The sequence below is a fragment of the Cyclopterus lumpus genome, chromosome 8 (assembly GCF_009769545.1).
Source record: "Cyclopterus lumpus isolate fCycLum1 chromosome 8, fCycLum1.pri, whole genome shotgun sequence".
Taxonomy (NCBI): Eukaryota; Metazoa; Chordata; class Actinopteri; order Perciformes; family Cyclopteridae; genus Cyclopterus; species Cyclopterus lumpus.
This window is the reverse complement of record NC_046973.1, coordinates 15,781,973-15,805,120: the sequence shown is the minus strand read 5'-3', so window position 1 is coordinate 15,805,120 and position 23,148 is coordinate 15,781,973. Positions and strand designations below refer to the sequence as shown.

The window sequence follows — 23,148 nt, the reverse complement described above, 5'->3', positions numbered from 1 at the left end:
CTTACCCCTCTCTCGCGCATCCGCGGGACAAATTCAAGACTGCGAGAGCGCAATCGCAATGAGAGCCCCCCCCCCCCCCCCCCCCCCCCCAAAAAAAAAAAAACAACGCATGCGCGCGTGTGCAATTAAAACTAGCATCTCGCGCGCGCAATGAGAGTTTGATTCTCCGGTACGGTGCGCGCGCACCTTCTCCCCAACAGCACGCGGACAATAGAGAACGTTTGTGTGTTCAACATTGGGAAATGTGTCATTGGCCTTCACTTTAGGCTATATAGTTTTATTTGATTAAATATCATCGTTATGTTTGAAGTGAAGCGCTTGTAACTCACTTACAAACTCACTCAATGCCATTTACTGAACTATCCGCATGAGGGCGCTAGAGAGCCTCAGTATTTAGAAATGCGAAGTGCAAACTGGATTTTAATACATTTGTTTGAAAATACAATTTTACGCAGGTTTTTGTGTATATTAGTGGAAGCCTTTCTGAGCTGTACTCTCAGGGTGAGCAGACTTTCGGAAACAGAAAAGCCAACCACTTGGGTGTTCCATAAAATATTGCTTAAAAAATGAAAGATCTTTTTATTAAAAAATGTAATTAAAGTTGAATTAAATAAGCAGCTTTTTAAAGATGGTATTTATGTTAATTAATTTAGCATTTATTTCAGTGTCTAAACATCAATGGCCCGACATTAAGATTGTCAAGGACATCAGAGAAGAGGTCACATGTCCAGAGCCGTTGTATCAATTAACAACACATGTGGGAATTATTTCAATACAGACAAGTTTATAGTTAGCATATTATTATTTTTGTATCTGGCCTCTGCACCCCTTTATTTCCCCTTGTATGAAACAAATTGAGTTGTAAGAGTCAGCTGTTATTTTCCTTGGCAATAGCCGGTTGGACTTGAACAATCAGGTCCATAATTTCACGTTTGAAAGTGCCAGTGCGGCTGCTCTGCAACTGGATGATACTGGATGAGCCAATAGAGGAGATTAAGCCCACTGCTCCCTGAAGAGAAGAACTCTGTTCACTTTCTGAGAAACCACTGCATCTCTCCAACCCTCTGTTTGTTGATTGTCCCACAGCCACATGAGGGTCCAAGCTGAGTGCCCCCCTCCCCTCTCTCTCTCTCTCTTTCTGTGCACGGTGTCCTTGTCTCTCGCCCCCTCTCGCTGTGTCTATTTCCTTTCTCTTATATGTGTGAACGGTGCGCTTGAGAACTTGTGAGTCTGTCCTCTTTCCAGGTATGGACCATATTTGTTTACAATCTATCCATGATTGTGTCCTCCAGATTGCCTACGCTTTTGTCTTTACAACGTTGGTCTACTCTGTACACAACCAATCTATTTCATGTCCGTCCGACCAGAAACAGGGGTCCCTCCTCTGTTCTTCCTCCATTGTTTCCTATTAAATGCTTTCTGGGAAGCACCCCCCAGAAAGCATTTGTCCTACGCTGTGTGCTGCTGCACAGCGTGTCCTACGCTGTGCAGCAGGTGATTTGTGATACTGGGCAACATAAATGAAACCCACTTGTCTGCAGCCTGGCTTCAGGTGCGTTACATCAATGACACAGTGTGTCCTTGTTTTCAGGGAAATGCGCTACAATGCAGGACAAACCAGATATGTTTCCTTATTCAGCTGCTGTTGCAGCTTCAAAGACGGGAATCCTGCTCACAACACTGTTTTCACCCAGCAAGCGTGCGAAGGAGAATAGTAACGGTTCGCACGGGAACACTTGTGTTGACACCTCCTCTATAATTTCACAGCATCACTCTTCATCAAAGATGCGGGGAGGCTCTTCCTTCCCCCCGCCTCCCTTCTTCTTAGGAATCAATTTGAAGACAAACAACAGGAGTGGAGACAGGACATGTTAGCGCCACTGGTTCCCTGCTGCACTCGGAGTAAACTTGGGAAAGACTGCAGTTGTGCAACATCATCATCGCACGCAGTTTGACCTTGACAACCCCTGTTTCACATCGCACAAAACTGAGCGTCTGCTCGCGCCTCCGAGCCTCCAGGGCGAAGCCGACTACAACAATGGCGTCGCAATTCAACATCAGGCCAAGCCCTCATCGTCAGACGAGACGTGGCCAGTAAGCTGGGATAATGCGAACCCATTCGTAAACCCACCGAGGAGGCAAATTAAATCACGGCCAATTTGTATATCAACGAAGTCGTGTGCAGCAAGAGGGAGCATATATACGGCCGAGCTAATCACAGCCAAAGCGACGTCGTTACATCGTAGACACACTTGATCCGGGTGAGATTTGTAATCGTCAGATGTTTTGTCAGAGGGCGAGACGGTCTGAAGAAGTTACGGGGCCTTATTCAAGGGTGTCGCTCCATGGATATTTTCACAGACCTTGGGGGCGATAAGTGGCTTAATCTGCAGCCAAAACACAGCCTCTCTAATCACATTCTGTTCTACGATTGAGAGTGACTTAGAGGAATATGAGTCCTGGTGGAGCCCGGCTACTTCTCAAGGACAAACAGGACAGCGGGAGGGAGGAGTGAATGGAATATGTGAATGTATGAATATGGGACAGAGGGAGGGAGGGAAAAGGGGATGAAGGGAGGGAACGCTCGCCGGTAGACTGAGGCAGTAAATGTCTAGGAAGAGGGGACTGGAGAGATCTCTCGTCTCCTTCTTTTCCTCACTCCCTCTCAACCTCTTTTCCCTCGTTATCGCCCAGGGTCATGTATTATGTATTCTCAGAAATTATTTAGCAAAAAGTTCTGCTTCTAAAAGCCTTTAGGCCCAGCTGTCTCCCTTTAAAGTGAAAAGTCTGATGGCCAGTCTCCAAACTTAAACATCAGCTCCGCGTGGATTCAAAACTGGGAGTGTGGGGTATAGTAGTTCACGTGAGTCCACAAGATGTGACCACGATCAGCCTTTTGAAAGGGGGCCTCGCGGTGATCCACCCACACATACTGCATGTTCAGTGCGCTGTGAAGTCGTGAAAACATCAGAGATCACGACTGGCGGAAAGAGCAAAACATGCTTTTAGTCGGTCTCAGGGTAAAAAGAGAAACGTGAAGGACGTGGGTAGAACACCCAAAGGGCAATGTCACTCTTAATAACACCTGTGTTGTTTTCCAGTGAGGTTTGCTTTAGTTTCCTGTGGCAGGATGTCAGCCATGCCTACAGTCGAGGCTGCCCTCCCTCCTGCTGCAGTAGCTGTCGGTTCAGACTAACGGATCTCTATCGCCGTACCTTCAGGCCTCTAATGGCCCCCCTCCTCCCTCCGGGGCCCATCAACAGTAGCCAGGTCATCTTATCGATGACAGTTGGCTATTGATCAAGACTCCTAATCCCAGCTGGCTACGGGGGAATAGAAGTGAGGGGTCATCCGGTCAAATGTTCAGGATTTATTACCACATAAGGTTTTTGTAGAAAGCCATGTGTCACCTTGTTTCCTAGCACCTTTATTTCACACGTAGAGCGTCGACAGCATCCGTCACGGTTCCCTTTTCCTATATCTTAAAGGGAAGATGGTACCTTCTTCTGCAGTAGAGGTAAATAAATGGCAAAATAATACAGGCAGAAACACTATCAATTTTGAAAGCCGCTAATCAGCCAAAGATTTTATCAGACTGAATTTGGAAGACATTAGAAGAGAAGAAAACAAAAGGTTTGCGCTTCAACCCCTTCTCCCCTTTCTCATGTCAAAACACCCACGTTTTGGTCCTGGTACTTTGTGTTGACGCTTGTTGATCCTTGGCCAGCCTCCAGCTAGCTCACGGGGTGGTCCGACCTTTAACCCCTCACCCTATAACTCTACAGCCCCAGGACAGCCTTGGGAGCCTTCAGTATGCTCCCCGGGCCCCCGGCTGGACCCCATGCTCCCTAACCCTCACATATTTGCCTCTCGCTCTGAAGCTCCAGCCTGCAAGCTCTGAGGGACCAGGCCCAGCCCACAACCCCTCAGCTCCGACACTGGGGGGGGGGGGGATAAATCAGTCAGAGATTTCATGGTCCTGGTGCTCCCACATGGGTCAATCCAAAGGGCGCCCAGATGGAATTAGTGTGGATTTACCTCAGCCCACACTGCCCACAGTGAATCCACACCTACACACAGTGGGTCCACACGGGGATGTTTGCTCGGGCACTGGGATAATAATAAACCACACAAACACGGATCTACTTCTCACAGATACATGTAGTGTGTGCCGTGTACATTTGAATGAATGATGATGTCTTATAGAGGAAGGCCCTGCTGCTCACAGCCGGGGGAGCCGAGGGTGTGTTTTCCTGAGCTCGGCCACCGCACTTCCTGTGCCCTCCCCATGCGATCATCAGTGCAACGGAAAAAAAACGTTTTGTTTTTTTTACCATTTAATTCTACATTTATAGCTGGTCTTTAAATGCACACTAAACACAGGATCACATGATCTCAACAAAAGGACATCCATGTCTGCACAGTCAGTTCGTGCCTCTGTTTTTGATCCATTACTGACACCTAGTGGTGGCGAGAATGAAGAACAAAATGCTCAGGTATGAGCTTCTTTTGACTAACTCGACAGGTTCGTCATACTCGGCGGGCCATGTCAACATGTCTGCTTGAGTTATTTTACGGGTTGGTGAAAGATTGCAAAAGGTTCCATTTGACTAGAAAATAATATTTACAGACACAAACCAGTATCAGTAGTGACACGGTCACTACCATTATTTAGATTATTTTAGGAAGGCAGTCAGACTTATTGCATTAAAACTATTAAATACCATTACATACAGGCCAGCACATCTTGACAAACACCAGATAAGGCCTTGATGAACACGGAGCACCATATTCCTCCTGCATAAATGTTACTACCCAATTAACAGGAAGAAACCCAACTAAAAGCTTGTGGTAATAATTTTTTTACTAAAAAGAAACACAACTCCAACACCAAGCAACTAAACGAGCACATGAAAACACAATGTTGCACATGGGAGAAGTTTGCCTTCAGGGCTTTCTGCTAAATCACCTCAGGTTTAGGGAACAACCCTCCTTGATTAGGTTTAGGAAAAGGTCACGTTTGGGCTTCAAATAAACCATTTCTGGCAGATAGGCCTGAAGGCAAACCTGTCCCGTGTGCGTCTGTTTCAAGACTCCAGGAAGAGCGAGAGAAGTTTGTCTTTTTTTCTGCCAGAAAAGCTTATTTAAACCCAAAGCAGGATCTTTGCCTTAACCCCATTAAATACGGTTGTTGCCTAAATCTAAGGAGATTGGTTAAATCTGTGCATTATATTTTACATATGGCCAAAACCATGGATTTAGAATGTATGGATCCGTCACGTGATACCTTTTGGCCCAAAGACACCTTTCCCACTTTTAGGATGCGAAAGATAGGGAATTTTTTTTTTAAATCCTAATTTTATCCTAATGTTATACTCATAAGTCGAACTTCTTTTGCTTCATGCACAGCTGAGCAACATAATTAGTTGTCTTTTTACATCCATGGTGTGTAATCATTTGCATGGCATGGAGACGTGAGTGCATCGATCGGCCTTCCCTCAGCCTTCCACGTGACGTGATGCATGTCTCCATCTGGTGGCGGAATTGTGGTACTTCACACTCAACCTACAGGCCATCAGCATTCAACTCAGGCACGAGGTTTCCACGAGAGACCAATGAGTTATGGTTGCCTTTGAATGGGAACACGTAGACATATGTATAAATATAAGTGATATTCACTTTGAAGGTGTACCTAAAGGAACAACAAAAACACACTTTTCTTCACTGGCTTTCCCAATTAAGATGGCATATAATTGTTGAAATATATTTCCCTTACATATACATACATCTGTTATACATTACTTATATATGTTTGTCATTCATTATAGTATTTGTATATATTTAAGTGCAAACCATATGTTATCCCTTTTAAATCAAAATAACTCTACTTACATTGTTAAACCTGGCGTGTACACTCTCCTTTGGCCTTTTTTGTACTTCTATTATGGGAATGCCAATTAGGCAAATGTGAACATTTAAGTAATGCCATGTTGATATAAACAGAAACTGATGAATCCACTCTACAAAGTAAATACATGTAAGACAGGACAACTCAAGCCTCTTATCACGTGAGGCGCAAACCACAGAGCTCATGCTCTCTGACAACAGATGCAGGTTTAGTGTCCGAGCAACACCCCATCACTGACCTCTAGGAGCCCTTTGCACTGGATTACAATCACAGACTGGAAACCATTAACATAGTGGCCTGTAGATAATGTATGAATAATTAAAAACTATCAGCTACGCATAATCGACCATAACATGTTGGTTCTCTTCCAGAAGCAGCTACTCGCCAACTGAAGGTATGATAACCTGATAATGAAAACCACTGAAGCAATAATTATAACATTTTATTGAATTCCATGCAAATTAGTTTTTTTTATCATCTTTCCCAGGCATGACTGCGGGCAGGCAATTAACATTTCAGCTTCAGCTCAAATGCACACACGTGAAAAAATATGGTTTGCATTTCTTATGTCCACCAGATGGCAGAAATGAGCTGATTCAAGAGCATGTGTGATCAAGTCAAGAATGCTGCGTTTGAGGGTCGTAGGACAGTGGACAGTAGGACAGTCTTAGCGTTCAGAAGCATTCACGTGTGATAGATACAGTGTGCATATATATATATATATATATATATATATATATATATATATATATATATATATATATATATACATATATATATACACATACATACATATACTGTATATACACATACACACATATATACATACATACATATACATAGATACATATATATACATACACATACACACATATACACATATATATATACATACATATATACACATACATACATATATATATATATATATATATATATATATACATACACACACATACATACATACATTAGACACACAAAAAGTTTGGGGTCACTTAGAAATGTCCTTATTTTTCAAAGAAAAGCAAATTTTTTTTCAATGAAGAGAACATTAAATTAATCAGAAATACACTCTTTACATTGTTAATGTGGTAAATGACTAATCTAGGTGAAAACGTCTGGTTTTTAATGAAATATCTACATAGGTGTATAGAGGCCCATTTCCAGCAACTATCACTCCAGTGTTCTAATGGTACATTGTGTTCTTAGAAGACTAATGGATGATTAGAAAACCCTTGAAAACCATTGAGTTAGCACAGCTGAAAACAGTTATGCTCGTGAGAGAAGCTACTGCTGCAAATGGAGCATTCTTTGATGAAAGCAAAGCTTGAAGAACAAAATTAATATTTCAAATATAAATCATTATTGCTAACTTTGTCAATGTCTTGACTATATTTTGTATTCATTTTGCAACTCATTTGATAAATAAAAGTGTGAGTTTTCATGGAAAACACAAAATTGTCTGGGTGACCCCAAACTTCTGAACGGTAGTGTATATACACATATATATATACACATACATACATATACACATACATATATACACATATATATACACATACACACAGTATAAACATATACTGTATAGAGGAGATTCAAAACAGATCAACTTTGTATGTTATTTTCGGTGGATCAATCATTCTCTACCTCGTATACTTGCAGTTGATCTCAATAACAATGGCATGCTTTAGAAAATAGTCTGCAGCGAAGAAGTATGTTCCTTTTGGAGGTTAATCTATTCACAATTCAATTTCATTTCAAGTTTAATTGGGGGTGTCTTCAGGGGAATGCAGGACTTTCTCACACAGTGTGTTGCTCAAGCACAAGTTTGCTACACGCTGAAACAAAACATAATTGTGGCCTCGCCTGCTTTCACACGCTGCAGTGTCTTAATAACACAGCAGCGCAGAGACACTCTTTGCCAGTTGTACGTAAATATTAGTTCCCATTCAAGAATGGCCTTGTGTGCCGTTTATGACGCAGCGACACACAATACGACCTCTGCACGCTCGGCTGCTCGGGGATTGAATTGATGGTGTTGACTGCACACATGACAACAAAGAAATAGCATTTATTTTGTAGTGACATCAAAATCTTAAAATTATGTGAAAATGTTGAAATGCTGCTATAAATTACATAGTAGTTAAAATTATTTATAAAACTTTATTTTCTTCTTTTCCACTCAACAGCTGTTTCTCTTGGAAAACCTCCAAGTGATAAAACCCAAACCACAAACATGGTACATACATCGAACAGCACACAGCGCCATCATCATCATCATCATCATCATCATCATCATCAAAATAAAAACAAAAACAACAGTCTACTGTGGAACAAAGCTTTGATGAGAAAATGACGAGGAGACCGGTCATGAAGGATTTATCACAAAACAGCTCATCTAGCCTGGGATTTAAAAATTAACGGAAGTACAAAAAAAAAAAAAATGTTTGAAGGAGAAAATGACGAGGGAATATCTTAAATATTAATGTCTGTCCGACAAAGACAAAAGTACATCATACATGCATCTTCATCTCTGATCTCCAGTTGCTTGGTGTCCCTTTTCAACTGGTACTTCTGGTGATACAAGACTTCTGACTGAGGAGGCATTTGTAGAAACATCCTCAACGGGCTCGGTTTGCATTCAATAAGGGGGAGTGCCAGGGAAACAATAATAGATAGAATTATGATAGAGAAAATAAATTCATATATTCTGTCGACATTGATCATTTTCTATTTGACTTGTACATAAGCGAATAGATTCATTCCTGAGGTGCAAGGCTGTTGACACTTTCTCTATTCAGCATCATGTGTGCGCGCGCGCGCGTGCGTGAGAGAGAAGAGGGGGAAATAGTCTCAATCTTTTCTAGTCGACCAATAAATTCGATATCTTTAAAGGGGACGGACGCTGCAAAAAAAGCCTACGTACGCACGAGCGCACGGATCGATCTCCTGCGTGCACCGCAACTTCAGCTGCGGTCGTGACGTCACAGCGGCGTGATTGTCACAGAGGTGTGTCAAACAGAGTTTGACGACATTATGTAACACGAAGCACGAGGACCGAAGGTACGTGGTGCGGCAACAACGAGAGACGACCGTCAGCAGGATAATGAGAGGTAGCATCGACGACGGGGGGACGAGCATGGCAGCGTCGGGGAAATGCCGACGTGTTGCATGTGTGCGTTACCAAACAGAACACGTGGTGAGCGCGCGAGGGGAAGGGCGTGGACGAACCGCCCCTCCCCCTCCCGGGTTTCAAGCTGGTGAACCAATCAGGAACAAATACATCGTCCACTTCAGCGCGTGTACCGTGCGCTGATGCACGCGTTGTCAGTTGCAGAGAGCAAAGAGTCACTCTGCCTTTTTAGGTAAGTGTATATGGATTGAAAACAACTGACTGCAGAGCAATGACTCCGATTATGTTATTAACAGCAAAAGCAAAACTCTTCATGAACGTTTCTTTTCTTTGTCAAAGGTCAACGTCACTCAAAATACTAATAACCCATTTACAAAGCAGAACATGTGTCAAAGAAAGAAACAGGCAACTGTTAAAAAGCATATTCTCTTTTGAATCTTTTGAAAATCCAGTGGAAAATTCACGCGCGATGTGAATGGACATTTCCTTTCCTTTTCTTTTTTTCACTATAATGTAACATTGCAGCTTTTGCTTTATACCTAGTCTGTTTTACAAACACTTATGGACACAAATAAAAAGAGAAGTCACCGACATGCATGCTCTCATGCTGAACAGAAGAACAAAATAAAAATCACAACCATTATTAACATTTCACATTATAGCTATCAGAAGAAAAAGAGAGAAATTAATGGAATTAAACCATGAGAAATGTCAATGCGGTTGGGGCAAGTTGGGAAGCAGGGTTTGTTTGGTGTTGTCACGGGTTAAAAGGTCAAGGGTCAGGACTGTTGGCCGCCCCACTGGCTCTCTACAGGCCGCCGAAGGAGCTCCTCTACATGCCTCGCCACGTCCATGGTGTCGTCCAGATCGAAGTCTCCGTCCGCGTCCAACATAGAGTCACTCCTGCCACAGGACACAGAGTGGAGCCAAACCACACTCAGACAAGCTGGCAGCACATCCCCCCCCCCCGTCCCCCGTCCCCCCACACCCCCTCAAAAAAGACCCAGCAGGAGCAACAAGACACTCTTTATTCTATACAAAATGCACATGCACACTCAGAGCAGCTCATATGTTCAAAGGACTTGTTGACTCACATAGGTGGGAATATGCCGTAGGTGTGAGGGTGACTGACAGGTGCTGGGGAGGCGCCGTGATCCATATAGGTTGGATTTCCACTTGCTGAGTCTGGATTGGCTGTAGTAAACCTACACACACACATGCACACACACACACACACACACAAGATTAAATCCTATGAGTCTGTGTTCAGCAGTTGCCTAAGCAACTACCCTCAGCGTGTTTTCCAGGCCTCGCTGCATCATTACGGCCATTCGCCGTACTGCGGGTGAACCAACCGCGCAGACAGGCAGGGAGCGCGCCTTGCTAACTAACAAGCCTAACTCTAATGATGAGTGGAAGGCAAGCTCGCTCAGGAACCCCGGCGGTCCTTAATTGGCCTCCCCCAACTGTAACAGCCGACTAATAGCTGATCTGAATGCAGGGTCCAATATTTCGTGATTAACTCTAAATGTTGGCACAGAGGGGAATAACCAGTGGGTGGAGGGCAAGGAATAGAAGACAGAGCAGGAATAGAGGGACGGGAGGAGAGGCAAATAGGAAGCTTGATACTTACTCGGGCACCACTTGTTTGATTTGCGGCTTCACGTAACCGTCCACTGCTTTGGCTTTAAGACAAATGAGCACAGAGAGAGAGAGAAAGAGACAGCTCAGTGCAGTCGTCATGCAGCAATCAATACATTCGTTCACTGCGCAGGCTTTGGAGCTGTGGTGTTCAATTTTGAAAGTAAGAGCAGCCTGTGCAAACAGACGGTTGCTTACACAGGGGTGGGGTGTAATATTTGGAGAAAACCTCATCCTTGGGTCTGTCGGGGTAGAGGAACAGGAGGTGATTGAGATCGCTGATGCGGTCAGCCAGAGAGCGAATAGAGAAGTCTTTGGTTGTGTAGGGCATGAGGTTCCAGACCATCCTCTCACCTGGAGACGCACAGTAGCAGCAATATTGGCATATTCATTTCAGTAGAGTTGTTTTTAACTTGAATAACAACAAGAGTTGCAATTATGTTATCAAAGACCCTAATCTAACTTAAAGATCCAATTGGCCGCTTTAAACCTGCAATAAATGATTTCAATAAATGATTTCTGGCCATTTTTTATTGGCCATTCAATTGCAGGAAGCGGAAACGAGTTGTGAACACAACATTGACGTGTGACGGAAGCCTTGGATCTGCACCGGTTCACGCTGCTTTTTTCTTCTTTTTTTTAAAAAGTCGTTGTCTGATTGGTTGTCAAACTTCAAGAAAGTCTTACCTAATATGAGGGTTTAGTTTCAGTCTATTTATCAACCTCAATAAACGTTAAAAAAACAACAACTGTGAGCTCAGCGGAGAGGGAGTTCACATAAGGCCTGCATTCTGCCTTGAGGATCAAAGCATTCAGCTGGTCCATCCACAAGGCTTAGCTGTGCTTAAACCCCCCTCGATCTAGTATCAGAACATTTTACCAATACCATCTGTGATGTGACGGAAACAAACGTTGACTCGTCATACCTGCTTTGTTAGGATTTTCTGCCACCCAGGCAATTGTAATTCCTCCGATCTCAGAGTCACTAAAGCGCAGAAGGAAAGTACCGTTGGGTTTGGACATCAGCATGTCCTGAGCCTGCTGTTTGTTCACAAAGCCCAGTATGGCTCTGAAAGAGAGAGAGATAGAAAAGGAGACACATTAATATTGTAATGTGCATTCCCACACCTTCTCGCCGCGTTCCCAGGTGATTGGGGAGAGCGCCACAGGTTGCCATGGAAAATCCTGAAGGTGAACTATTGCCCGAGTTGTAAAGAGTGACAACATGTGGAGAGACACGCAGTGTAGTGCTATTGTTTTCCCATTCAGCCGCATTTTACAGCCAAAGATTGGAACTGACAAAACAAGTCAAATTGCCTCACCCGTCATTCCAGTGTGGTTTGAGATGCTTTTTTGTGAGTTCCATCACGCCATCAAACCACTGCCAGAATGTGAAGTTCCTCCCTGGCAAGCTTTCCTGTGAGCAAAATGTTTTTTTGGGGGAAATAAAAGAAGAACAAAAATATATATATATATTTTTAAAGCACACATGATAATGCTCATCTTTTAAAAGGTTTCCTCCACATTCCCTCATGTCCACCCAGTCCATAAATATATAGAACAACATGTCCTCGTCCCAGTTGTGTGTTTACGATTAAACGGTGCGCGGCGGTTCGTGTACACGTTGAGCGACGGAAGAGAAGAGCGAGAGTGTATGTGTGCAGCTTATACACAGGTCTGTACACTTGATGTCCCTGTAATCTAATGAGACTGATGGTGTGTGGTGAATGTGAGTGCATTTTCTGCCATCGCCAGCTGCGTTGAGCCAGAAAATGAGGCCTCCAGCCTTTCACTGTGTGGACAAACAGGCCCATTAAGATGAGGACCTGGCCACCAATGAGTCTCTCTCTCTCTCTCTGTATACAGAATAGGGCTGTAGGAGCACTGCAAATGGAGCATGACATATTTCTGTGTATGAATAACCAAAAGTAAATGACTCCACGGAGAACAAGCATGCCGCTAAGATGGCTTACTGAAACTGGCCTGCGGGCATTTTAAAAATTCAAAGAGGAGACAACCCTCTCCAAGTATGTTAGAAAACAACACATTCAAGCTGAAACTCCAACTGAAGATAACAGGGAATTAGCATGTCCTCTATATCAGCTGCTGGAGAGGGAGAGAATGCAGAGCGCTGACCCTGTTAAACTGTGACCAAGTCATGGTCATGTTGCGGTAGTCTTCAGGGTTGTTGCTGGAGCTGCTGAAGGCCTTTTGAGCCAGGAAGACCAGGTTCTCCTCCGACAGGCCTCGGTTACTCTGCACCTCAGCCTTGTACTTCATGTTGATGGCATCACACAACTGAGGCCAAAGCACCTTGTCTGGCACGAGGAAAGGCACCCGTCCCTGTAGAGGCAGTGGAGACAGCTGAGGATTTACACGAGCAGCAGAATGCATGAAACGTGCAAAATGTGTGCACAGAAGAATAAAAAAGCAGAGTAGTTGAGTTTTTATATTGCGTAAAAGGATTACATATTTTAATCAATTGATCTAGATCAATAGAAAATGCATTCAAAATAAATATGCAAAACAGATCAAATGCACACACAGGGTCCCTGCAGCATCTCCTTCCAATTGCTAAAATGCAACGCCGACCCCAAACAGCCCCCTCCCACCACTTTTTATTTAGCACCATTAAATTGTCAAAATTGATTAAATAGAAGAAAAAGATACGAATCTGAGTACTTTTCAAATTAGAATCTAGAAAGTGTTACATTTGATGAATTCATTTAATGGAAAATCCTTTTCAGAATTGTTAATTATTTTGTGTAGATGAACACAATTGCTTTGTGTTCAAAGACATGCAGCCTTTATTGACTACGTTTGAATAAGTCTGCTAAAAATGTGATAAATAAAAAGGTACATTTGATACATAAAACGGCTACGTTTAGGTGTTTTTGAAGGTTTAATCATCACTAAATATAATTTTGAAACACAGAAAAAAAACATTTACTCACCGGCTCGGCAAAAGCGTTGTCCCACAACACAGTTGCCGTGGCGTTATTGTCTTGGCTACCGTGAACTATCACTACTACAGGAAGGGATAACGTCTGTTTCAAAGAAAGAGGGGAGACCATCGGTTTAAGAATGCTGTCACAAGAACTACTGCAACATCATCACGGTCTTTCTGGGTTTCTATTGGGAAATAAAAGTGTTTTTAATAAACACCATAACGGCACTGTGAAGAAGACAGATGAGGTGCACTGTGCTTTAAAGTATGTGTAGGAGCGAATGTTCAAGGTGTTGTGAGGATTTGGAGAATCAACAGCTTGCAGAAGTAACAATGGCGGGTATATCTTTTCAGTCTGCGCCCCCTTACCTTCACTTGAAAGACAAGCTCGTTGCCTCCGACGCTAAACTGCGACTCGAACAGAATGGTGAACTTCTCCTCTGTGACAGATTCCGCTCCTCGCCTGTCCGATCGCTTGATCCTCTTCAACGACTACATGAGAGAGGACTCGTGTAAGACTGAGCAATACTGGACAGTAAGGCCGACAATGCACACATCACACATACTTACATGGCTGCTTCTAAATCGGTTTGAACGTTATTTCAATATACTCAATTCGTTCTAGAATTCCCCAAACTATTGGAACTACATTAATGATAATAAAGTATTGCTATTTAAATATATTAAATAGAAATACAGTAAAATATGAAATGTACAAATATAAAATATATTTACAGTTGTCAAGCATAGCTAACATCGAGCCACTTTTGTAATAAACTCCCATACTAATGATGTGATCACACACATCTGGCTTCAGGCTGAGCTGCACTCTACTACAGACCCTTATTATTTTTAAGATATTCAACTCAGTGGAGTTACTTCACTTCAGGAACACTTACCATGTTCCTGAAGTGGGCGCTGAGAGTGCCTGTAGTCTGGTGGAACTCCATCACGCAGTTATTGTTGAGAATTTCTCCACTGCTATCACTAAAGGAGAGAGACAATCAAGGAGTTGAGTCAGTTAGCTGTAACGTCTGCTGTGACTGGTGTGCTGAGAATTCTTCTTCTTCCCAGAACAGTTGAAAACTGAATGATTATCGTGTGGCCGACAGCCGCCGAGTGAAACACATGCAGGATGTGGGAATGATGTTCGTGCTCATGTAATTGGATGGATTAACTACCAAAAAAAACACCAAGCAGATGTCTCTGTGCTGCAGAATGGGTGCCATACCAACGGGCTTGGATGAGAAACGGCAGATGATAGCTGAGCGGTTGAATTGCTCATCCATATAACCGCTGGCTGACCTACAGTCTTCAGGTTCTTGTTTGTCAAGAGGAATGTAGAACAGGCTAAATGTGGATTCTGCATCCACACCATAGATTCCACTGTGGCATTGTTCAAGTTCCAGCCATGTCTCTGTGGTGAGGTATGCACACACATTAGGCCAGAGTTCATCCTGGGATCCAGTAATCCCTGTAGAAAACTAAGAATCCTTATCTTATCGGTGCCTTGTCCCCACTAAATGAAGCAGGAATACTAAAGCATGTGTGTGCAAATAAGAGGGAACAGCAGGATGTGTTGTTGCTTCAGCATGAAAGCACAGATTCAAAAATGTATATATATATGTTATTATAGTAATTAGAAATAAACCGTATAACTTGAAGTAGCAGTGTAGGATTTAGGCGGATTTGATTTGCTTTGAATCAATGTGTTTTCTTTAGATTAAAGTAAGCCCGTCATATGCACATAGGGAGGGGGCCCTCTTCAGTTAGTCCTCCATGTTGCACCGCAACGTTTCTACAGTAGCCCAGAATGGACAAACCAAACAGTGCCTCTAGAGAGCCTTTTAAAGCCCGCCGTAGTTCTGCGACATGCTTGGAAAGAGAGAGTTGAATGCAATCTGCCACCTCACAAACTGGATGCTACTAAATCTTACACAGTGTTACTTCAAGTATGAACCTCCAGAAAAACCCCAACGTCCTATGTGTAAATGTTTCGAGGGTTTTCCGTTTTTTAAATCCACAGCGATATGATCGGGGTCACTGGACTTACTTCCTTGTGCTCTCGTTCTTCAGCAGGGCCTTGGCTTGCTGTTCACTAATGATGGTGGCTTTCACCTGCGGAGGGTTCATGTGCACGTTCAATTTCCCACCCACTAGGAGGCGCACCGTGGCGGCAAACTTGGTTTGGGTTTTTAGCACCTGTGGCGGCTGTTTCTCAATGATGAAGGTGCTGTGGAAACAAAAAGGGAGTTAAACTCAATGAAACCCTGTTGATCAGGTGGCTCAGTGCAATTTGTCCCTTTTTGCTTTGCTGAATATTATCTACTCCACTATTTCTCTTTTGAAGCACCTCATAAAATGTAGCCAAAAATATGTCAAAAGGCTGCAAACTTAACACAGAACGTAAACAATGCATGTTTTAACTTCAAATGTTTTAGTAGAGTTTAAGTTCAAATATAATGAGTTTGTTACTAAAATGATGAAAAGTAACGGTTTGTTTTCAATGAAAACTCCCCAGATCTCTTCTCAGCTCTACTTGGAAACAAATGCATAATGTTGTTATGAGCCTTGAAGCCCGCTGGTCTGGAGCTGACCGAAGTGGTGATGTGAAAACAACACACTCCTATTCTCAGCCTGAAACCTCCAGGGGCTTCAGGGGAATATAGAAAGGATGTTGTTGAGGAAACATAACCTGTGTTTGTACTGTGCGTAACAGTAGTACTTGGTTTTGTGGGCGCAGGCATGTCTGTAGCCAATCGGAAATCAGACATGGCCTTTCAATGTGCTATGGGTCTCTGCTGGGAAAAGCTACAAGAACAGTGGGAGAGGATGATGTCAAACTCTTCAGATTACTTCCTGTTCAGAGATGCTGGCATGGTAAAAGACTAGGGTTGCAAAGGGGCAGAAAGTTTGCGGTAAATTTCAGGAAAGTTTTCACGGGAGTTTTTTTTAAAAATAAGTTTTTTTGCAAAAGCATATAACAGGGAACTTAAATGTAGTTGAGAACAAGACTATGCATGCCTAGCTCAGCTGGACCCTGAATGCAGCTGGTTGGGAACATTGTCTGCCAGAAACGTAAACATAAAACATTCTGTTGTTTTTGAACCTCTTTGTCATCAGTGTTGAGTCTGAACGTTTCAGCCCTATGCCTGGCAAGTGTGAGAGCGCCAAGTTGCGTAGAGGCCAAGAGCGGTATTGCAGACAGATAGAGATTTAAATTATAACTCGCAACATATTGAAAAAAATAACTGAACTAGTTCATTTTTTGGAGCTGTGAACTTAGTTCAAAATGTTGAATTATGAACTATGAACTGAACTAGTTCATGTAGAAAGTCATTATTACATAGCATATTGATTACTTGGTAAACTGAAGCCATGTTCATTTTAATAGTAAGTTTATTTGTTTGCAGTAGACTACAGCAGTGAGGAGGATGTTGATGAGGTCCAGGAAGAAAGCATTTAGACCTGAAAGGATTCAGGGAAAAAAGAAATTGGGTTGGGGAGTGGTGATCATAGGGAATACACCTTTTTTATTCAATGTTCATGTTTTTGTTGTTCGATGAAAGAACAAAGTTCTACTCACAAAATGTCAAAAAAGTTGTATTATACATGTTTGCATGCATGTCTGCTTATGACAAGGTAAATACAGTTAAATTACCCCAACATTTTCAGTTTATTCCCGTATATTACCGTTTATTCCCGTTAATTCCCGTTAATTCCCGTTTATTCCTGTGGAAAGTTTCCAACTTTGAATAACCCTGTAAAAGACCCTGGCAGATGTGCCTTTGGGTCCAAAAAGTATGAACTGCAATCGGTTGCCTTCAATCTCTTGCAAACTGCATGTTCTTGTCTCTGTAGAACTATGTAGATACCTTTAACTTCCATCCTTTGCCTCTGGACACATCTGCAACCTCGCATTAGAAATTATTACTGAAAACAGATTTTACTGAATTATTACTGAAAACAGATTTGCCTGATTTACTAACTGGGGCTAACTTACTATAAGTGGGGCGTTTGCATGATTTTCTCTGAGAAACTCAGTTTTAAAGATCTGTTGATTACTAATCAATTTGTCGACATAATCGCATTGGCGTTGGTCGATTAAGAAGTGCTGTTCCCATAGCAATCACATGACTCAAATCTTAAAAGGATAGTTCAGTTGATGAAGTGGGGTTATTTGAGGTACTACAGTAGATGGCGGTTGGCACGGCCCCCAGTTTGGTGAAACAGGAGGTGATAGATACACCGACTATGGATAAGTTCCTCATACAACACCCACTTCAAAACACCCTAATTATCCCCTTCATGTCTGAAACTTTAACATTACCTTGAACAACTTTAGATCTAAAGTGAAATATCCTCACTTACTGAAATAAGACAACACAAACAAACATTCTCTACTACATAATACCAGTGTTGTGGTCAAGACCACCGAAACCGAGATCAAGTCATTAACCAGATCAGAGACCGAGCCAAGACCAAGACTCTGAGTGGTTTGAGACCAAGTCAGGACAAAGACCGGCAAGGTGAGGCAGAGCAAAGAAAGGCCAGTGCATGTTAACACATAAATCAATGCACAGCCAGTTTACCGATATATTCCTGAGATGAGACCTTCAAAAAAGGGTCTTGGGACTGGTTTTGAGACTAAGTCTGACACCAAGTACTACACCACTGCAGTATAAAGTAGTGTTACTCATGTGGCGTGAATCATGAAGTGGATGGATTGAATGTCCGACTAATTGGAGTAAATAATTAGAGTAAAAGATGATATATCTCACCCTGTTGACCAAAGGAACTGAGGTTGCATAAAGAACCTCCGCGATGCCTCGATGTACATACACACCCACCCAGCTACACACACGCTGGGGCTGCTATACTTGTATTGACACTATACTGACTGACATTCATCTCCCTTGAATGAGTTTCAAAGTTCCGATAAGCCTAAACGACCACACAAACACACCTGGTGACCAATGCTGAGATGATATCTGTGATAGTACTGCCGAGTTCGTTGAGGAGCTCTTCAATGGGTCCGGGGATGGGCAGCTGTTGTCTGAGGTGCTCTGCCCTCCGAATCTGCTGCCTGTTTTGCCAGATAGTTTCTGCGAGCTTCTCACACCTGACACACACACACACACACACACACACACGAAAACACACACGTGTGGTGCAGAAGATTTTACTCGAGCAGGACATTAGCAATTCAAACTTTAAAAGGATAGATCAAAAAAAACTATGAAACCCTTGACTGGATTCTCCTAAAAAGGCAAAGAAAACACAGCCAGTCTGAAAAAGGGATTAACATTCTAAAATAAATAGATGTCAGACTAGTTTGCCTATGTCTATGTTATTAAGAGACAATACCCTTTGGAAATAAACCCAGCGGTAGTCAATTGAAAGCTTGTAAACCTGTGACCCTTTGCTTTGAGAGGAAGCCTAGTGGCTGTGTTCTTGGTGTGAGGTGGAGGAGGGCTCACCAGGACTGCAGGATGTCCAGGCCTCCCTCCGGCGGGCCCCCGTTGCCTGCCAGCTGCTGCCGTCTCTTCCACTGGATCAGCTCGTCATCCAGAATAATGGTCTGCTGCTTCCTCAACACCTGCAGTGTTTTCTGGTGCTTCTCTGCCAAGTCCTGCGCATTAACAGAAGAGAGGAGGTTTGACTTGCCACATAAGCACTATTTATTGCACAGAGCGTTTTCCTTGAGAGAGCATGTTCACGCCTTACCAGTCTGTATTTCTGTAGTGTGTTGGCCTCTCTGGTCAGCCATGCCTCCACAGTGGCTCTCTTGTTGAGAAGGGCGGGCTCCCGTAGCTGTCGGTCAGCAGGGGGCAGCGCAGACAGGCTGGTCAGCTGAGCTGAGGAGGAGAAGGGTTGTTGCCATCCAAAGGGGGGGAGGGGGGTGAGGGAGGTCGGGAGGACAAGAGAGGGGAGGTGAACATCTTTAACCTGTCCATATACATGGCATGTACACCAAAGAGTCAATAATCACCAATGATTGACTCAGGAGGACCTCCTCCAGCGTAACACAGATTTCATAACGGCTAGGTGCTGTTTTGTGAATGATGCAACAGAAATGCAAAGGTTGCCTCTTATGTTTGCTCCAGGTTCTGGCTTTGAAGTGCATGTGTGGGTGTGCAATGATCTTCATTAGACAATTTCACACCCTTATATTTTGAAGCTATGGTATATACTTAATTCAAACCATTCTTAAAAACCTAAAAACAGCACTTTCAACTTCACAATCGCAGTTCACAAGACACATAGTGAAATGGTGAATAGGTTTTGTCCAACTTATAGTAAAAAAATGTCCAATGTCTTGGCACTTTGGAAAAGCTTGAACCAGTAACAACAAGATGCAGTCCCTCTCGTCTCACCCTGGATGCGGAGGCTCTCCTGGTACTGGATGATGAAGTACTCCTGGTTGTGCTGGAGCTTGCGCAGATCATTCTCCGTGTCCTGGGTCAGCAGGCGAAGCTCCTCAAAAGCTTGGTTGATCTGTTGGTATTTCTGAGACATGCTGTCCATCATCCCTCCCACTGGAGAGCTCGACTGTCAATTACAAAGCGTGATTGAGAGACAGGCACAGAGAGAGAGACAGCGGGAAAATGGCGGGTGTGGAAACGGTAATTGGAGCGGTTTCATGGCCTGTGTATTGTCTGTCATTGGGTTTTTTATGATAGCTGTTAGGCGGAATAGCTGGCCACTGGTGAGCGGGGAGACATGGGATATTTGTGGGGGATGGTACCTAAAGGTTCAGACCACGAAAGGTCCAGACGGTGAAATTCCACTATTAGAAAAGGCATGTTGTGACTGGAAATCAATTTCGCTGCAGGAGATGCTGAGCGTCACATGTTATACGCACTGCTGGCTTTCGGGTTTTATAACTGAGTGCTTTTTATAAACAGTGAAATATTTGATTTCCAATTTTGAGTTCCCTCCATTCGCAGTGTTGCAGTGGAGAAACAACAAAAAGTGTACTTTTACAAGTCCACTTCACAGCATGATTGAGAAGGTTTTATAATAATAATGCAAAGGAATCTGCAGACCTGGGGGGGGTGGCAAGAGTGGTTACGCAATTACCCAGCCTCTGAATCTGTCACCATTAAGTGGTTGAGCTTGTTTGTACAGAATATGTGATGAATAATGCATGAAAAAGTTTGTCACAGCAGGTTTACATGTCAGCTCCCATATTTGTATTTCCCCCGACTCACATTGGTGGCTTCTCGGACGAGCCTCTGCTCCGTGTAGAGGATGTGTTTGATGCATCGGACCAGCTCCAGCGGACAGCGGTCATACGTGCTCTGAAAGACAAGGAGCACATGTGCCGTGTTAAGGCCCATTAGCCCCTGACGAGCGGAGCGTCCGCCTCACACAGGACTCACCAATTTAGAAGCTTGCTAAGTTCTGGAGCCAACGCGGCAGTCACACTAAAATCCATTAGACAAGCCTAACGAGACCCATCTCTGAAGCACGGAGCACTTCATATACGATTCATTAGCTTGCACACACATTGTCACAATCAAAAAAAAATTCCCCTCTGATGAATTGCAGTTTCACTTTCTTTCTCAAAGACACTTTTGTGAACCAGTTGGCGATATTCTTGTAGTTTTCTGCTTCAAGTCGGGCAGCGACATTGCATTACAAGTTTGAATCACAAACCTAAGCTGAGTTCACGAGGACACAGACCACACTAAGATACATTATTATTATTCCCAGAGAGGACACATTTCATATATTACACAATCAAGGGGAAAACAGAGAAGTAGGAATTCAGGATTATTTGATGTTGCACAGCCAGCCCCCTTTACCCTGTTTCTCTGCCTGGTTTCCAGGATGGGAGATGACAAACAGAAGGACGGATCTGTGAGCAGGGAGCTCGATCATAAATAGCAGCGCTGGCTGGCTACCAAGGCCCTCACTTGGGTTGTCCTCTTGTTTTCCTCATGGTAGATATAACCTCTTCTTAAAAACATATTGTCCACTGTGTGCAAGGACAAAAGCTAACAGTTACATCTTCCAACCACTTGCTTAGCATCTCTTCTCCCCTTAAATGTGAGAGTCTTAATATAATATCATTTGAATATTCCTCCGGTAGTTTTAGTCCTATTTGATTCGACAGTCAGGCCTTCAGTTTTTTGTTCCCCAGGTTTTTGAGCTACAGAGTAACAAAGTCAATTCTAAGACAAAGAAGATCCAGGTCTCTTTTATTGATAAATCTGACAAATAACTGAAAGCCACAGTTGATATATATACACACTTGTTTTGGTATTTGTGTGTTCTCAAACTTTGGCTCAGCTTAGCACCGACCCCCAAGTCTCTCAATCAGACAGGAAATTAAACTGTATGCTCCTGGGTATGCAGAGCTTTTCTTGTGATTGGTGAGACATAATTCCAAAAGACTTACCTTGAGCTGGCTGGCATAGTGTCCCAGTTTGATTTTCAGTAGAAAACCGTCCTCTCCCACCTGGTGCTCTGCCTTGTTCTGCAGCTCCTGGATCAGACTGTCCAGCAGCCGTTTGGCCTTGAACTCCTCCTGTGGGTTCTCTAGGTCTATGGCATCCCTAACAACACACACACACACACACACACACACACACACACACACAAAACACACAAAACACACAAGACACATAAAAGACAAATGGACGTGCATAAACAAACGCACACGGCTCATACATTAACTGTACGATGCTGAATATAGCAAACAAAGAGCAACTGTCCTAATGTTCTATCATGGACAAACATTCAGAGCAAACATTTGTGCAGGCGTACATGTGAGCTACTCACCAGAGCTGGCCCTCTATCCACTGGGACAGATAATGTCGCACCTCAATGGGGAAATGCTGACCGTATAGGGACTGCATCTGGTGCAGAGCATCTCCCTGGAGCTGCTGGGCCTGGATCCACACTGCCATCTTCAACGCCCTGAAGTTGAAAAAAGGTCTCGTCATCAATCAGAGAGCAAGGGAACACAGTTTAAAGAAAAGGCACGGTGATGAGAAAAAGAAATAATCTAAGATCATATTATGATGTGCATGGGGAAGCAGCGAGAGTGATACTTGGCATCTAAAGAGTTTGGATGTCTTTTTGTTATCCTTTTCAAAAGAAAAACAATTAAGCAAAAGGTAGTTAACTGACTACATGAGTTGCATTCAGGATATCAGGTATGAGATTGGGGTAGGTTTAGACTTCAGCATCCCCAGCCAACATTGCGCTACTTTACACACGTCTTACAAACATGAGGACGGCTCATTGTTCTGACAAAGCCATTATTCCAAAAAAACCAATAATCTGAAACATTTTCAATTGGACCGAAAGTCCATTTGTCCGACAGCCCGTTACCCTGAAAAACAAACTGGAGGCCCACTGCTCCCCAAAGCTCACACTCTGTATCCCTCTCACTCTGTATGCACCACGCACATGGCTAACTATTAGGCACAATGACATCTTCGACCTTCCAGATTTTTTTCTGCCTCCGATTGGCTTACTCTGATATTCCTGCCCGAACCCAACCAA

The 23,148-nt window shown here is 43.3% G+C and overlaps 1 protein-coding gene across 3 annotated transcripts in view; it reads right to left on the bottom strand.

Annotated features, from left to right (window-relative positions):
• Positions 1 to 7,959: 7,959 nt before the first annotated feature.
• stat5a (signal transducer and activator of transcription 5a) overlaps positions 7,960 to 23,148 on the bottom strand; it is a 48,597-nt gene continuing 33,408 nt past the window's right edge. For all 3 annotated transcript variants that reach the window (XM_034538707.1, XM_034538708.1, XM_034538706.1), the window contains 18 exons: positions 22,420 to 22,557; positions 22,037 to 22,193; positions 20,844 to 20,933; positions 20,007 to 20,181; positions 19,357 to 19,487; positions 19,110 to 19,261; positions 18,596 to 18,751; positions 15,683 to 15,862; positions 14,529 to 14,616; positions 13,999 to 14,121; positions 13,637 to 13,729; positions 12,819 to 13,025; positions 12,005 to 12,099; positions 11,609 to 11,751; positions 10,881 to 11,036; positions 10,675 to 10,726; positions 10,136 to 10,246; positions 7,960 to 9,944 (listed from right to left, as the gene is read on the bottom strand). In XM_034538707.1, coding sequence (XP_034394598.1) covers positions 9,821 to 9,944; positions 10,136 to 10,246; positions 10,675 to 10,726; positions 10,881 to 11,036; positions 11,609 to 11,751; positions 12,005 to 12,099; positions 12,819 to 13,025; positions 13,637 to 13,729; positions 13,999 to 14,121; positions 14,529 to 14,616; positions 15,683 to 15,862; positions 18,596 to 18,751; positions 19,110 to 19,261; positions 19,357 to 19,487; positions 20,007 to 20,181; positions 20,844 to 20,933; positions 22,037 to 22,193; positions 22,420 to 22,547 — 2,361 coding nt within the window. In that variant the 5' untranslated portion in view covers positions 22,548 to 22,557 and the 3' untranslated portion in view covers positions 7,960 to 9,820. The remainder of the gene's footprint in view (positions 9,945 to 10,135; positions 10,247 to 10,674; positions 10,727 to 10,880; positions 11,037 to 11,608; positions 11,752 to 12,004; positions 12,100 to 12,818; positions 13,026 to 13,636; positions 13,730 to 13,998; positions 14,122 to 14,528; positions 14,617 to 15,682; positions 15,863 to 18,595; positions 18,752 to 19,109; positions 19,262 to 19,356; positions 19,488 to 20,006; positions 20,182 to 20,843; positions 20,934 to 22,036; positions 22,194 to 22,419; positions 22,558 to 23,148) is intronic.